General features: G+C 37.3%; 3 protein-coding genes across 3 annotated transcripts in view; all 3 read left to right on the top strand.

Annotated features, from left to right (window-relative positions):
• LOC119411819 (migration and invasion inhibitory protein) overlaps nt 1-1,113 on the top strand; it is a 12,842-nt gene extending 11,729 nt beyond the window's left edge. The window contains exon 9 of the mRNA XM_037678753.1: nt 954-1,113. Within this exon, the coding sequence (XP_037534681.1) occupies nt 954-1,076 (123 nt within the window). The 3' untranslated portion in view covers nt 1,077-1,113. The remainder of the gene's footprint in view (nt 1-953) is intronic.
• Nucleotides 1-17,016, top strand: part of LOC119411820 (E3 ubiquitin-protein ligase TRIM62) — a gene marked incomplete at its 5' end in the record, with an annotated part of 294,497 nt that overhangs the window by 228,965 nt on the left and 48,516 nt on the right.
• On the top strand, nt 5,520-16,661 carry tnfrsf1b (tumor necrosis factor receptor superfamily, member 1B). Its single transcript, XM_037678755.1, has 8 exons — nt 5,520-5,608; nt 8,345-8,450; nt 14,270-14,395; nt 14,501-14,659; nt 14,979-15,215; nt 15,311-15,400; nt 15,551-15,609; nt 16,143-16,661. The coding sequence occupies exons 1-8, from the start codon at nt 5,555-5,557 to the stop codon at nt 16,659-16,661; spliced, it is 1,350 nt and encodes a 449-aa protein (XP_037534683.1). The 5' UTR covers nt 5,520-5,554.

Here is a 17,016-nt window from a genome sequence, read left to right as displayed (position 1 = left end):
ATAAGTGAAAAACCGCAAAGTAGAAACATTATATTTATTTTAGTATGTGTGTGTGTGTGTATATATATATATATATATATATATAAAGGCTTTACAAATCCTTCCCACACTATTGCAATGTTGTAAACTCTTAAAACTACGTAATTTTAACAGCATACGTATATGTACTGTAAAGTAGTTACTGCAAAATTTTTTATGGGTACTAATCAGCCTTGGTGCGGTTCTGATTGGCTCTCTGCAGCCGTTCAGCAACAAGATGCTTTTAGAGAGAACCGGACCTTCGAATAGCAGCACAAAACCCACACCACAGTCCCGATCGATTCCAGATAATCCAGAGGGATCCAGAGGGATCCAGTGAGCTCCGAAGAAAACACCAAATCTCCAAGCAATGCCTCCCTACTTGAGAGGCTCCCTGGACCGGCAAGCAGCACTCAGATGGACCAATGACCAATGAGGCTGGAAGTCCAGTTCTGGTCCAATTCCCTGGTTGGTTCCGTATGGCTCTCTGCACCACTGAGCGCCTAAGTCACTATGAATAAGGACCGAACTTTTTCGGATCGGATCAAAACTTTACCTCCATTTCAGCAGAAAGCAACAGCTGGAAGCACTGTTGAATTCTGGGTAATGTAGTCCTTTTGACTGGCGACACAGTGCAGGCTTATTGAGATAAAAGGCAGCGCCGGTTCGAAGCATTTTTTTTCATTAACTTTTTACTCTATCCCGTACTGTCCCATTCACGTGAGTAATATTAAAGTTGACAATCGTGTGTCCTGTACAATTAATTTTTTTTGTTGTGAACAATCTTACTTTAAAAAAAAATAGCAAAAGAGGTTTTGTGATCAAATTCTCCGTGAACGCTTTTTCACATCAAAGCATCAAAAATGCAGTTTAATTCCTCTCCTGTTGCTCTCTCTTCATATAACAAATTGAACGCTGGTTTTATTCTCTTTCAGGACCTTTCTGCGTCCACAGGAGAACAAAACGTCGACCAGATTGCAGACGTCTCTCGCTTGGCTCGTCACAACTTTCAGCAATTCTCCATAAAAAGAAAACTGGGCTCTCATCTTGTGTGCTGACAAAAAGATCCAGCGCGTTCTGAAATAATCACAGTTTAAGATTGTTTCGTCTTCACCTAGAATGATTTTTCTTTTTTCCAAGAAGTCAGTACTTTATTTAAGCCTTTATCAATGAGAAACAGAAAAAAGGTACAGTTGCGAATAGATTACTTGATTAGACAAGTTTGTACATTATTTTATACACAAGTCTTGTTGGTTCACAGACCTCTACCACTGATAGCAGTTATATTTTTGTTGTTCCTTTTTTAGTTTCTTCATCTGAATTAAAACTCAAGCCTCTCATGTGACTGCAGCTTTGCGGAAGTGAAGCAAAGGCTCAGGCTTGCACCACAGTGGAAAGACGAGACATTCAGGGCCCACTGACCATTTTAGAATCACATAAGGAAGGTGAAACATCTACTTGAACATTATCCTGCAAAATTCAGGAAGTCATGTTGAATCACCTCCATCTTTCAACGCAGCAGTTTGCGTTGCCCTCGCCGGCTGTTTGTTTTGGCTCTCGGGTCCTCGCATACTTCTGTTTTTAACTTCCTTACTGTGGGATGGAGCACATTCATCGTTAAGCAGACTGTACAGTCGCTGCAGCCCACAGGAAACCACAATCCTCTGTACTTGTAGTTGCTGTGCACTGAGGTCCCACCTATGATGGCGTAGGTCTGGGTTTTAGCAGGTCGGCATGTTAAAGGTTATGAAATGGATGTTCTTGATGACCTTCACATTAGATTTTAAATGACAGAAACATCTCTGCACGTCTTTGCCTGTGAACTGTAATCAAACAGGACTTGGGGGTTGAACCTTTCAGGAAAATAGATTTTTGTTTAACTTTTAGAAATGTATAAGGTGACTAATGTTTAGTTCATAAACACAGGCATTTGCAGCTGCAGCTGCTTCTGATTGAAATTTTTTTTTTTTTTTTCCACCTTCAAGGAGCCCCTCAATTGCCATGGCGACAAACAAGACTTGAAACTTGTGAACGATAACGCCTCACTGCAAAACATCGTTTTCCATTGTGTCTGCATTAGAGGCATGCTTTGATTTTTAAGGTCTGAGAACATTACGCTTTGGGAGGATAAAGCAGAATTTTCATTCCTTCCTGGAACAGGTTTCATGTGTGTCATTTATAAACTATCCTGTTGTCCTTTTAGAAATTGCTCATCAGTGCAGTAGTGGCACGATAGGTTAGGACTGGGACTGCATGTTGTGAAACGAGGTCTCAGGATTTCCTGGAATCAAATAAAATAAAAAAATAGTTGCTAATAGCACTTTTTTCTCATCATTGTCATAAAATAAAATTAAAAACTGTGTAAACTGGTTAAAAAACATTCAGTTGTTTGTGCTGTCTTTGTATCCTTGTTTGGCTTATTGGCAATGTTTGTGATAGATGGCATCACACGTTTGCTACAGTTGTTTGAGTCAGAACCTGACAAGTTTAAGAACTTTTGCCTTTAAACAAGTTTCGCTTTCTACTGTTTGCATTGGCAGTTTTACACTTTGGTGAAAGTGATTTGAGGTAATTAAAACATGCAAATGGACAACAAGGCTGCTGTCTCACTTGAGAGACGCTCTGAGGATGTGGGAGGGGAAAATTTATGGTGAAATGTCAACGTCTCATACAGGAACAAGCTGCTAGTCATAGGGACATGGAGCTGGGCACATGAAAAGCACAAACAGTGCCGTTTCTGCAGACGCTTCATGGGGAAGCTTTTAGTATATGCTAAAGAAGAATAAAGCCATTTGATTTGACTGACCTTCATGTAAAGTCTTAAAACAGAATCTATTTATCTTAGCCAAATTGTAGGAATCAGAGAGAAGCCATGTTTCAGGCTTAAACACACTTTTGACTCCAAGGACCATATTGTCCATGTTTGCCGTTTTGACCAAGCATGCTATTGACCACAAACTTGTCATTATTGGACAATGTAAAAAAAAAAAAAGTAAAAGTTGTGTCCAATGTCAAAAACAATCCAAAATCAAAAATAATTAAAGAATATATACAATATTGTGTGTTAGATGAGAATACCATACTGTGCCCATGTTTTTTTTTTAAACAAAGTATTTTTACTAACTTTTTCAATTTTAAACACAAAACAGGAAACATAAAAAAAAACCCAACATAAACAACCCCCACCCACCCCGGATCAGTCAAACGCACATAGGGGTGGAAGTAACGAATTACAAATGCTCATGTTACAGTAATTAAGTAGACTTTTTGGGTACTTGTACTTTTATGCGTATTTCTTTCAAGTGTGTAATTTTACTCGTACTTAAGTACAATTTAGACCATGTAATCTACTTTGCTAGTTTTAAAATCAGAAGTTGCTTCTGAGTACGGCCACAATTTGAATTATTCAAACCGTTCATCTGCATCTTTGTAGCCAATTAGGCTCTCAGATCGCGAACACACCAATTACCAGAGATGGGATTTTAATTAGTCTAGCTATATACTGAACAGAAACCTAGGGTTATTTTTATTCTCATCTATTAAAGATGAATAATATACAGTTCTAGCTTTACGGAGAGCTTTCTTATATGTTAGCAGACTATCTTTCCTAGTTAAATAAAATTATTCAGTGTTAGTGGAGTGCTATTTTTCTCTCTTGGTTTCTAGATGTCTGCTTTAAGGTACGTAACTCAGAATTGAACCAAGGAGCTAATCTCTTATGATTTATTACTTTCTTTTTAAGCGGAGCAATTTTTTCAAGTGAAGTTTGCAATGAAGTTGTAAAATTATCAACAAGATCATCTAAGTCACTGTTCTCTGATGTATTACTCTGCAAGACAAAGGAAAACATTGATGAAATAGAGTCTTTAAATTTGGTTATGTTTTCTGATAAACACCTGCAAAGATGAAATTTACTCTCAGTGACTGTTTTTTTTACCAACTGAAACATCAGTTGGTTAAAAGTACTTAATACTCTGAGTATACTCTTTCCGCCTCTAAACAGACACTGCGCCCGTGTTTTAATGAATGTGTGGTCCTTCCATGTCTTTTAACTCAAAATTGAAATTATTCTGAACCCCCCCCCCCCACACACACACACACACACACGGTTTATCATGAAATAAATAATTACTTTTCACAATACATGTTACATAATACATTAAAGTTGTCCTGAAATGCTGAGCATAAGATAATCTGAACTCACTTCCTGGTTTTGAACTTTTTTTCCCAGCCAGTCAAACAAAGCTGCTCAGCATATTTCCCAACATGTCATCTGTGAAGACATAATGATGGTAAACACTGGAAATAACTTTTTCCCATATGGTTTATTTTTTCTTACACCCTAACAAAGTTATTATGGGCGATTTGATAAATATTTGAGCTTTGGTGGATTTTCATTAGTTTTTTATTAGTAATTTATTTCAATTTAGTTGTTACCTCAAACCATCCGTCTATCCATCAATTATTTGTACAAAAATAAATAAATGAAATTCACATATCCTGTTTTAAACCTTTGTACAGGACAGTTTAAAAAAAAAAATCCCAACAATAAAGGTTTTTTCATGCAGACCGATTTCAACACTAAATAATTTAAAGGTAGCCCAGTCATTGTAAAAAAAACAAACATACAAACAAATGTTTTTTAATTGCTGTTTTAATGTGTTTTAAATGAAAAAATGGTCAAAATGTGTGACTAGTTGACAGCTATGTGCATTTATTTATCTACTGAAAGAGCCAAAGTGACTGAAAATAGGTTAACAATGGCGACTCATACATGGAAGAGCTGTTTAGGATCGATAAGTCCAACAATTTTCTTGTATTAGTACGTCTTTATGCTCCTATTGTTGAGTAAAGGTACATAAAAATAAATAATGAGTTTACTGGTCAAGAAGAAGATTTGCAAGTGTTTGAATGCAGCGTCTTAATGACGCTCCATCCTGCTTGATCCTATATATTTATCTTGACAGCTGTCTTTTTTTGTGTGTGTGTGTGCTTTGCAGCAAATTCACTCATATTTCTGCACAAACATCTAGAGTGCACATTTGTTTACTTACAAAGACAACAGCCAGCTTTATGTAGGTCAATCACGTTGACTCAAGCTTTTTAGTTTTTGTCACATTTTGTCACATACGTGCTCTGTTTACGTTGAGCACACACCCGCATTTCAGAGTTGCCTATCAACATGGAAAACCACAGCAGCTGATAAAGTTCAAGATAATTTTATGTTTGATTTCATACTTTGCAGCGAGCACCTTTAATTCCTTAACGTTGAAGCCATTTTCAGTTTTCTCCCCCTGCAGCGTTTGCTGAATCAGATAAATAAAGCCGAACGTGTAACCTCAGTCTGGTTTGCTACTGACATCAGTTCTGTGAGTGAATGTGGGTTAACATGCAAGGCTCGTTTCCTTCCGCCAAATACTCTAATTAGTTGTTGTGAGGAAACGGCTCCGCTTGGAGTCTGACCCGCCTTCATGAGATGAACAGAAACAGAAGACGCTGGCTGCTGCATCCTGTCTTCAAGTGCTTTAAAGAAGCAATGAAGGACAAACTCAGACTTTTTCTGCTTCTGCTGAACCTCCAAACCACCCAGGTAGGTTTCCTCTTCCTCTTGTTTGAGGTATTATGTGTTTTGTTGTCCAGTCAGAGTTGAAATGAACTGTCAAAGCTTTAAAATATAGGTCATATTTCTAATAATCAGATTTATTATTTGGCTTCCTGCTCTGGGGTTACAATTTCTTTCCTAAGCTCCTCACAGATGATAAATCTAATACTGTGGAAATTTAATGCAGAGCTGCTGAGGGGATAACTTGATGAATTGCTAGTTTCGGTTCCCTGGGAATTATTCAGGTTCAACCTTATCAGTAAAAAATCAGATTTTCTTGCTTGTTGAGATGTGTGTGTAGTTATTTCAGACATGCACTGGAGAGAAAAGGTGAAAATGAAGCTCTGAGTGATGTGGTCCCAGGTCCTACTGCTGAAAACCCGGGGCTTCTTTCTGCCGCCTCTGTTTCCTGTAAACACTCCAACTGCAGTCAGCGTTTTGATGTTTGTGCTGTGGTGAAGCAGCTTAATGTGAGTCAGGTGTGCACACACTAACAGGGTCACGGTTTCTGTCAGCACACCGGTGCAGAGTTTGAGCTGCATGCATGCAACGCCCACAAGTTTCATGAGGTGAATGCACCTCTAAATTTGGACCAAGAGCTACTTTATAAAAAAAAGTAATACTTTATATTTAGCTTGTTAACAACTAAAGCAGTGAAGCAGGCATGGGCGGTCTGGTAAATGACGCTTACTAAACCACTTATTCCTTCATTAGTAAACACAAATAAAAAGTTGTCTTTCCATATTAACTGATGACTTGGCCTACACTGTAAATTAACCAGAGAAATTCATTGACTAAACCCATTTGTTTACATGCACTATAACAATGTATTTTCTCAATGTCAGACTAAATATTTCTTGTTTAAGTAAGTTAGGATTCCCAAAGTAATTTAAACACATTAAAGCTCTTAAAATATGCATATTTTCAATTATTTTAATTAGAAAATGATGTGCATGTGTATCATCTATTATAAGAATAACCACTAAATACGCATCTTTTACTACCAAAAGCAAACCTCTTAGTTAGCAAGAAAATGAGCTAAATCAGCAGGATTAGATTTTGTTGTCAGCAATGTTGAGTTGTTTATTTAGGGACATTGATGAGCACAGTCCTGGCTAGCGACGGATATTGACTCTGAAATAATTCCCAGCTGTAAACAAGAGTTGACAGGGAGAAAAATAATGTCTTAAAAAGTGAAAGCAGACTATAAATCCAGCCTTATGCTTTCGTCTTCTGAAAAGAAACCATGACTAAAACGCTCGTGGTGTGAAGAGCGTTACAATAAAAGTCATGTGCAATCAAACTGTGACAAAATATTCTAAACCCTAACAGAAGAATTTCCTCAAGTGATCAGTGATATTTACTGATTTGTAAACAAAGTCGAAGAATATTTGTTTTTTTTTTTAATGTAAAACACATTAGTTTAAGCTGCACTAAGACAAAAATAATCATTATTTCTTCTTCTTTCGGCTTTTCCCTCTTCAGGGGTCGTCGCCACAGCGAGTCATCCTCCTCCATCTCACTCTGTCCTCACTCCAACTACCTCCATGTCCTCTCTAACTGCATCCATATATCTCCTCTTTGTCTTTGCCCTGGCAGCTGCATTTCTAACATCCTTCTACCAGTATACCCCCTCCTCTGGACATGTCCAAACCATCTCAGTCTGGTCTCTCTAACTTCATCTCCCAGTTGTTCAACCTGTGCTGCACCTCTGATGATCTCATTCCTAATCTGATCCATCCTCGTCACTCCTAAGGAGAACCTCAACATCTTCATTTCTGCCACTTCCAGTTCTTTCTCCTGTCTTTTTGTCAATGCCACTGTCTCCAGACCATATCTGGTCTCACCACTGTCTTGTAAACAATCATTTAATGATGTAAAAATTGTACTAGAATTTTTAATCAAAACCATTGAAAATTGTTTATTTTGACAACTATTATGGCTATAAATGCTTGAATGACAAGATAAATTTTTAATTATTTTCTTCAAAGCTACAAGTAGGTTCTGGAGACGCGTCATGTAATCTGATGACAGTAAAATTGAAATGTTTGGCCATTATGACCATTGTCAAATTTGGAGGGAAAAGGTAGGTGGGGGAGCTTGCAAACTTGAGAGCAGCATCCCAACTTCGAAGTACGGCGGCGTCAGCATCATGTTGAGGGGGTCTTTTGTTGCAAGAGGGACTGGTGCACTTAACAACTTAACAAAATAGAAGTTATCACGAGGAAACGTACGTATGCAAACCATTATAATTAAACTGATGTTCTGTTTAATTAATTAAAGAACAAACTATATTCACAATATAAACAAATTTGATAAAAACAGCAGAAAGATTTCAGACGTCTGAATATTTTTTACATGTACAGTCACAGTCCACAGACAACATAAAGTTCCAAAATAAGCTCTTAACATAGCCAAGCATTATTGAAATTATTTTGTAAGTTTATTTAATTTAAACTATAGAAGCTTCTTTTTAAAAATATTTTAAAGTGCCCCACCTCCCCCAAAAAAGAAGGGAAAAATAAGAAAATAAAGACATTTCTTTAATATTGGCATAAATGGTTTTGGTTTTGCCCCCCCAGGCCCCCTCGTAGTCACATCTCTGCCTTCCTACAAACTACATATTTTTTATATAATTTGAGAATGGCTACATAACAGGTTGCATTTTAGAGTTCAGACTAATTTATTTATTTATTTATGATTTATTCATCTTCTCTCCCACAGGTCTGCTCTGTCCCATACCAGCCAGAACCAGACAGAAAATGCAACAACACAACAACCGAGTATCTGCATGAAACCCTCAAACTGTGCTGTAAAAGGTGCCCCCCTGGTAGGTGCTACACCGTAAATAAAGCAAAGATCATAATTTTTCTAAATGTTCCTAAGCCGAGTCTCATGCTGATGATCAGGCACCCCACTGAAGGTGTTTACAGTTTAATGGCTGCTTCATGACACATATTGTAACGTAGTGGTGAACATTCTGGGCGTGGAGGTGTGAGGAAAAAAATGTCGCCTACTGTAGATGATGTGTTCTTATTTTAAGACAAGATCATACTGTTTATATAAGCTTAAAAACACCAAAATATTTCATGACCGTTTTACTTTTTTCAAGCTAAAAACATATACTTTGTTGGGGGAAAAAAAATCTCTTGGGCTACGAAGCAAGACGTTCATAACTATCATTTGATTTACAAACCTAAACTTCCCAAATGTCTTTCTTTTAAGATAGATGTGGACAAAAGCTGGATAAGTTAAATTTGTTCTTTTATGTTCATTCTCAAATATTCCTCTATGATTTCCTCTAACAAGAAGCTGAAAGTGATTTTGAAGAGTCTCAAGTGCATAAAGCTTCCAACTCGGTTTCAGCTGCAGGCATAATACAAATACAGCATTACAATTCAGTTAAATGTATTTATATAGCACCAAGTCACAACAGAAGTCATCTCTGGGCACTGTATAGAAACATTCATATACATAAAAAGTTAACGTTATTTTTCTGAGGAGCAACCATCAAGCAAGCAGCCATCAGGGCACTAACGATCAGTCGTTAGGCCGTTTGGCCTCCTTAGGCTTGGGCATGGTTTGAAATTGAACAATTCCAGTTCAGATTCCATTTCCTCATGTCAATTCCAGTTCCTATCGATTCTCAATTCCAATTCTTTTTAGAGACTAGGTTCAAAGAAGTTTACATGCTTTAAATGAGCTAGCTAACCAGAGTTTGTCTTTGTTCTCTACTAATGTCATCACTCTCTGTTAAAATCAGGTCTCTCTTGTAAATGAGTCCCCGAGGCTCAATGGGATTAACCTGTATAAATAAAGGTTGAATGAAAAGTTCTTTCTGGATTAAATAATTTGAACTTCTCTTTGAATCACACCAGTGATGTAACACACTGTCACTTAGAAAATATTAGGACGAGAGAGAAAACAGATTGCTCACAGTTTTAGGTTCAAGCAGAAAGCAGCAGAAACCGATTCTAACTGTGTGAACAATACTTTCACAACCACATTTTTGAGGTTTTTTTCCACAATCTAATTGTATTTATTGCTTTTCTTATGTGTACAGATCGACACACAGTCGTATAGGCACACACACATTTTTATATTTTTATTTTTTTATCTATATATATATATATTAAATGCTGTGGTTTGTGTGTGATGTTCTTTGGCACAGAACGTAAAAAAGTGAGAACAGTGGTTTGTGTGAGGAGCAGGAATGCAGCTTTACTCTTTCCTCCTTCCTGAAGCCGTGCCTTCATCTCATGTTCCTGATAATCTTATCTCAGCGCACACTTGATCGCTTTACACCCCACTTCTCTGTTGAGTAAAAGCAGCATGCCAGCAAGAGACTTTTCTCTAAAAAAATGTGCATTTTTAAACTTGTAGTAGGGAGAAAAGAGTAAAGAAAATGCTATATGTATCATAAAACTAGGCCTACACTCAAAATGAAGAGAATATTTTAATAGTTTGTGTATTAATATTATCACTTTACAATGCTCATGAAGTGTGTTAAACATAAAATATGTTAAATAATTGGTTTTACTCATTTTACTGTTTGACCAAAAGAAATATTAACACTAATATTTTGTTGCACCACATTTAGCTTTGATGACCGCCTGTATTAATGTGTTAATATTTAATAGGTTTATCCAGTGTTACATTGGTTTACAGTGCAAGATTTTTGACTAGATATTCTGTTGATGATTCAGATTTAGTTTCTTATTCAGTTTGTTGTCTTTTATTAATGTTGAAAACATAAAAACATAAAAATAAGACTAAACTACACATTTCAAGTGTAACTAGAAGAATGCATTTTCTGCAAAAAAAGCAGCTGAATGCTGAAAGACTTTAATGAAATGTTTTTAAAAATGAATTTACTGAGTTATTAGTTAAAAGGAAAACAGGAGCTAATGTTAGCGAAACAGGAATTAAAGCTAAAAATGAGCAAAAGTATTCGCTAACAGGTCTCTCTTGTAAATGAGTCCCAAGGCTCAATGGGAACTAACCTGTATAAATAAAGGTTGAATGAAAAAAAAAAAAAAAAAAGCTTAAATTAGCAAACTGTAAGTAAAAATAAACTGCAAAACAAAAATTGACAAAACAGCAGCTAAAAACTATTAAAGCTATATAACAGATAAGCTATATAAAAGCTATAATTTTTTTTTATCAAAAAATAAAAATTGGTATAACTAAAAGCTACAATTACCAAAACAGCAGCTAAATGCTTAAAATAGCTCAACTTTAGGTAAAAGCTAAAATTAGCTAAACTGTGACTAAAAGCTTAAGTTAGCAAAACCATAGCTTTAAGCTATAATGAACAAAATTGCAACTATAAACTAAAATTAGCAAAGCATTTAGAAAATATTTAATTTGCAAAACCATAGATAAAAGCTAAACAGAGCATACGATTTGTAAATGGACTGCACTTATATAGCACTTTTCTATCTTCTCAACATACACAAAGCTCTTTACACCACAAACTGTGCCCTCATGTACCCATTCATACAGAACTTTACTATATCTATGCAAAGAATAATCAGAGCTTTATCACATTCATACACCAGTGGGACACACATCAGAGGCAATGAGGGGTTCATTGTCTTGCACAGGGACACTTCAGCATGTGACTGTTGGTGGAATCAAACCCTCTACTCTTGCATTGGCTGCTCTAACCACTCAGCTACAGCCGCCCCAAAAAGACAAACAGAGCAAGTATGCTCAGGGGAGAACATTTTTGAGGAAATTTAAGTGATTTCAATGCATTTTATAGGGATTTTATTATTGGTAAATAAAATTGAATAATTCAGGATGTAGCTACCAATACTAACATGTTCAGTCAAATCATCTGGATGGTTTCTTTTTTTGCTGAGACCTTTCCTCCTTCATCCAAAGGACTTCTTCAGTCTGAGGAGACACAAACAAACTGGAGTCCTACAAGCACCAACTCCCATAGTGGAAAAAAAAAAGTTTGCTGCATGGTGATAAGATGGTTTCTGGGCTCCGCCCTCTCCCCCATCAACTCCTCTAAGGCAGTCATGCCAAAATGGTTCAAAACACCAAAGTTCATGTGCAATAATCCAGGTACAAACCTAACAATGTTCAGTCAGGTCATCTGGACGGTTGTATCTCCTCGCCCTGAAAAAGACCTTTGGATGACAGACGAAATGTCTCAGCAAAAAAATAAACTGTCCAGATGACCTGACTGAACATTGTTGAATTTTATACCTGGATTATTGAGCACGAACTTTGGCGTTACAAATACTACTATAAGTAATGGCAAACATTTTAACATTAGAATGTTTAATATGGCACAATGTACATGGAAGTAGCTTGACAGCCAAAAACGTTAGGAAAGAACTATAAAGAGGAAAATAATAGTGTGAATGCTGACTCAGTGTTCACACAATAAATAAATTATCTCTATAAATAACCTATGACTCCTTCTTAAAGATCCTTTCAGTGACTTTCAAAGACTCTCAGTGAGGTAGAAGTCCCAGTACAGTGATCCTCATGTCCCTAAAGCTCAGCTCTGTTCACTGTAAACTGTAAAGTTTTTCAGAGTCAGAGTCAGAGTTTCTTTATTGTCATTCGCACCTCATGTGGTACATGTGGTGGAGCGAAATTATGTACGCAGGGTCCCAGTTACATCCAACAATAAAATGCACAAGAAAAACAGCAATGACATCCAAGATATGAACCAAGAAAAACATCAACTAAATATACACCAAGCACTCATAACATAAAACATTGAACATCAGCACAAACATGAACATGAGTCCGCGAGCAGATGTGCACGCATGAACACATCAACATTGAAACAGATCAGCAGCAACACGAAACAGATCAGCAGCAACACGATATGGTTTTTCACAGTGATTATTCTAGTCAGAGATTCATGAGTCTAACAGCCTCAGGGTAGAAGCTGTTCCTCAGTCTAGTGGTTCCACATTCAATGCTCCTTAACCTCCTTCCCGAGGGGAGCGGGGCAAAAAGTGTGTGCGCTGGGTGGGTGGGGCCCTTCATGATGCAGGTGGCCCTCTTCCTGCATCTGAAGGTGTAGATGTCTGTGACGGTGGGGAGACCGATTCCAACAGATTTCTGTGCAGCCTTCACCACTCTCTGCAAAGCTCCTCTCTCTGCAGCACACATAAAAACATGTAATATTCTTAATATTGCATAAACTATGAATTGGCATCTTGAATCTCATTCAGGAAATGGCAAATATGCTAATCTGGCTCTGCCCGCATCTCACACGCTCAGCACTTTCCTAAATCATCCTTTGAATCTGTGAAACTGACTGTACACTCATAATGTACTCATAATGTACTCATAATGTACTCATAACCAGCAGCTATAAATGTCCCAGTCAGCGATCGCCCGGGAGCTTCAGCAGCATATTACTGACTTGACTTGACTTTAAACACGTGCTGTGTATTATTTGAAAACCCTACGATTCTCAGCAAGTGAGTCATCCATTCTAATTACTTTTTACCAATTGCGTTGTTACAATACGAAGGCTGAAGTTTTGGTAAATGAATCTCTTGTTACCAGGAGACGCATCTTCCCCCAAGAGTGGGGTGGACCAATAAAGATAAAACGAATAAAAAGAGAAAGAACCTGTGGTTGGATGTTGTTGCTGAACTCGTTGGTGTCATCTTGTAAAGTTTAAAAAACAAACCAAACAGCAGTGATGTTCTGGATGGTGAAGGTCTGCTGCTCTGGTGTTTGAGTGCAAGAACTGAGCATGAAAGTGGGACAGGAAGAACCGTAACAGATCTCCCTTCTCACCTTGATAACTGGAACAGTGGCAGTCTTAATTAGTCCTAAACACACGAATAATAAAACACAAAGATGTTCAAAAGTTGATTTTGTGCTATTGTTATTTTTTTCTCTGGACCAATGCTTCTTATCTGCTCAAAACAATTCAACAAAACTTCATTTGAATTTGTACCACCACTAGATGGCGTGTTACATGATTTTTTTTTCATAAACCCAGCTTCAAGGTCAAGATCATAAATCAAGGTCAAATGTTATACAAGGTCTTTGCTGATCCCACCCGTTACTTCTGATCTACACGAGATGATCTAATAATATCTGATACCCATACAGATAATCACTAGAAGGTGTGTCATGCACACTTTTCAATCACCCCAGCATCAAGGTCACAAATCATGGTAACATTATACAAGGTCTCTGATTGTGTGGCCCATAACTTCTGATACGCTCAAGATAATTTAACGAAACTTGATCCACCACTAAGTGTAAGGTCACAAATCAAGGTTAAAGGTCTTTGTTTGCTATAGGTTTCTGCATATTAGTTTACTGATGTGCATAAAAATGTGCCGTATACTCTTGTTTTAGGTTTTTATGTGTTGGACAGTTCCTCATCCAGTCTTTGTACTTCCAGTTTTGTTTGCTTGATGCAGATCAGAAATCTGACCTTTTCAATTTGATGTGTCTTCACAACATTGCTGGTGAAGGAATGAGAAGCTACTTGTTGATGTTAGAGTTAATTGACTTCTGACATATCTCTACCACTTCAGTATTTATTTTTTTTGGATGGGTGACACTTAACTGCTGCTTAGTTAAATCCAGACAGTGACTATTTTTGCCCACACAGTATTTGTAAAATTACTTTTTTTTTTGTTACAGGGCATCGTCTGGATAAAGAGTGCAGTAAAACTGGAGATACTGAGTGTAAGCCATGCGAACCAGGGAGGTACATAGAGACCTGGAACTTTGCACAAAACTGTTTCTCCTGCCCTAAATGCAAAACAAGTCAGTAGATGTGCAGGACATTGAAGTTACAAATTTAGATTTATTTATTTATTGTTCAGTTTTACTTATTAATATGTGTATGTGTACGTTTCGGTATTTACCCAGCAAAAGGTCTCCAGATTGCCCAGGCGTGCACCACAACCACCAAGTCCAAGTGTATTTGCCAGTCTGGAAAGTACTGTGAGATCGGGTTTAACAGCCCGTACTGCTCAGACTGTAGGAGCTACACAAAGTGTAAACCTGGTTATGGAGTGGTAAATCCAGGTAAACACAATCCCCGGGATTACTATTATATATTTACAGAACATACGATAAGTACCATATTTTTCGGAATATAAGGCACACTTAAAATCCTTTAATTTTTTTCAAAAATCAACTGTGAGACATAATCAGGTGCACCTTATGTATTAAATCTGGTTGTACTTACTGACCTCAAACTGATTTTATGTGGTTATTATGAATGAGTTGAATACAGTTTGACTAGTTTGTTTCACTTAATTTCCGGTGCGCCTTATAGACCGAAAAATACGGTATGTGGCAACAGTAAATGTTGTGTTATGAATTCTTCTTTTATTGTTATCAGTCATGCTAAACTCAGATGTCAAGTGTGAACTCTGCCCAAATGGGACATTCTTCGATAAACTCTCCTACATGGATCACTGTCGGCCTTCTTCAGCGACCGTGGTCACAACTGCAACTATAATAACATCTCCGGCCGCAGGCAGCTCATATTTAACAAGAACCTCCTCTCAGTCCGAGGGGTTTATCGGCTCAACGGTGGATTCCAATCTTTCACACAAAAGCCGTAACAGTGACCAGGGTACAAACACCAATATCAAACTGCTACACATAATTTATTTAACAAATATGTTTAATGTGATGTCTAAGTTGCATTTGTATTTATTTCTCTGTTAGTTGCGGTCATTGCTCGTGTCATTGGACTGCTGGGGTTTCTGATCGTGGTCATCCTCCTGCTGTGTCTTTGCAAACAAATCTGGAGAAAGGGTAACAGCACCCCACAAAAAATACATTCATCATTCTCATTTAAGAAAAAAGCTGTTGCTGTATTGAAATTACATTTATCTTTAAATATTGTCACAATTTCACTTTATTCCTAACCTTTACTGAACATCATTTCTGTTTTTTTGTTTTGAGATTCTGCAAGCTTACATCCTAAAGTAGATGCAAATGGAAACTGTGAGACTACAGATGAAGTAAGTTTTGTCTTGTTCTCTGTGCAATAAACAAAATCATCTTTTTTTTTTGTTTGTTCTACGCAATCTACAAGAGTTAAATATTACAACGTAGCCTTGGATTTAACAAACTAAATGAACACTCAGGTGTTGTTAAATAAGTGTCACTTACCTAAACTGTGATACATGAATTTGTGATTTATTTTCACTTATTTCACTTTCATTTTATTTTTATACGTTGATATACAGTGTCAACAAAGCATCAATGTTGTTTCTTTTGCTTTGCTTTAAATCCATCTTAAAGCAACTTTTTTCTCACTCAGTAAGCACAAAGGAGTGCTTTCTACATAAAATTAAGACTGAGTTATTGGACATGATTAGAAAAGCATATTTCCATCTGCATGAAGTATTTTAGTTGATGATACATAAATTGCAACATATGGAAGGAGCTGTATTTCAAATGCTCAAAAGCTCAGTCGTATTTATAATTATCAGTAACTTCCAGATGTTAAAGGACTTTAAAATTAATCAAACTTTTCTTACCATACCTGCAGGTTGATCAGAACTACACGGTGGAGTCCAAGATGACTTCATTCACACTTACGTCCCCAGAACAGGAGTGTTTGCTCGAGAAAGGGAGAGAAGGCAGCAACCTCAGTCAACAGAGTAACAAATCTGAAACTTTAGCCGAAGCAGACGATGACACCAGCCATGACTGCATTGGCTCTTTGCAACCAACTTTGGCTATTACTGGTCTGCCTTCTGCCCTGTCAGAGCCCATGACCCTACTGTCCAACACAGAACCTGCCAGTCCCCAGACCAGTATGCCAACACAGCCCACCAGCCCGCAGATCGTCAGCCCTGTGACTAACAGTCCCCATGTGAACGTTAACATCACTTTGCACATAGGAAATGGGTCTTGTAGAAACCCCTCACTTAAATCAACAGACTTGAGTCAAGCAGAATGTAAGCTGCCCTTTGGACAAGAAGAGGAGTCCTTCAGCACCCCACAACAAGAGGCGGGCGACCTATTGAAGGCATCATTTCCAGAGAGTGTCTATTGCAACTCATGAAAAAAAAACAGACAGGATTTTTTTTTTCATATGGTGATAACAGTTTTACCAAAAACATGTACTTGAATGTACGAGCTGTTTACACATGTGCACACCGAAAAGCCATTTCAAGGTCATTAGCTGCGACTTGTATTTGTTTATGTCTGTAAATAGTGTCTTGTACATACGTTTTACTAAGGTAGTAATGTATGCCCTATATCATCTAGGTTTTTTTTCTCACAATTATATGCTTAAATTGTACAGCAGCCACAAAATAAAAGGATAATCATTTGGACCTTCAGAGCTTTAACCTAAATCCCACACAGTACTTAAATGGCAGGTTATTGATTTACTGGGATGAAAAAAGGGGAACAAA

This window comes from Nematolebias whitei, chromosome 7, assembly GCF_014905685.2.
Source record: "Nematolebias whitei isolate Nwh7 chromosome 7, NemWhi1, whole genome shotgun sequence".
NCBI lineage: Eukaryota > Metazoa > Chordata > Actinopteri > Cyprinodontiformes > Rivulidae > Nematolebias > Nematolebias whitei.
The sequence above is the reverse complement of the archived record's forward strand: the minus strand, read 5'-3'. Positions and strand labels throughout refer to the sequence as shown.

Bases quoted from the DNA above. Each gene is read 5' to 3' on its own strand.
- tnfrsf1b (XM_037678755.1), top strand. From the start codon at position 5,555: ATGAAGGACAAACTCAGACTTTTTCTGCTTCTGCTGAACCTCCAAACC. The intron at 14,660-14,978 runs GTAAACACAATC...TATTGTTATCAG, and splicing joins TTATGGAGTGGTAAATCCAG to TCATGCTAAACTCAGATGTC. The intron at 15,401-15,550 runs GTAACAGCACCC...TTTTGTTTTGAG, and splicing joins CAAACAAATCTGGAGAAAGG to ATTCTGCAAGCTTACATCCT.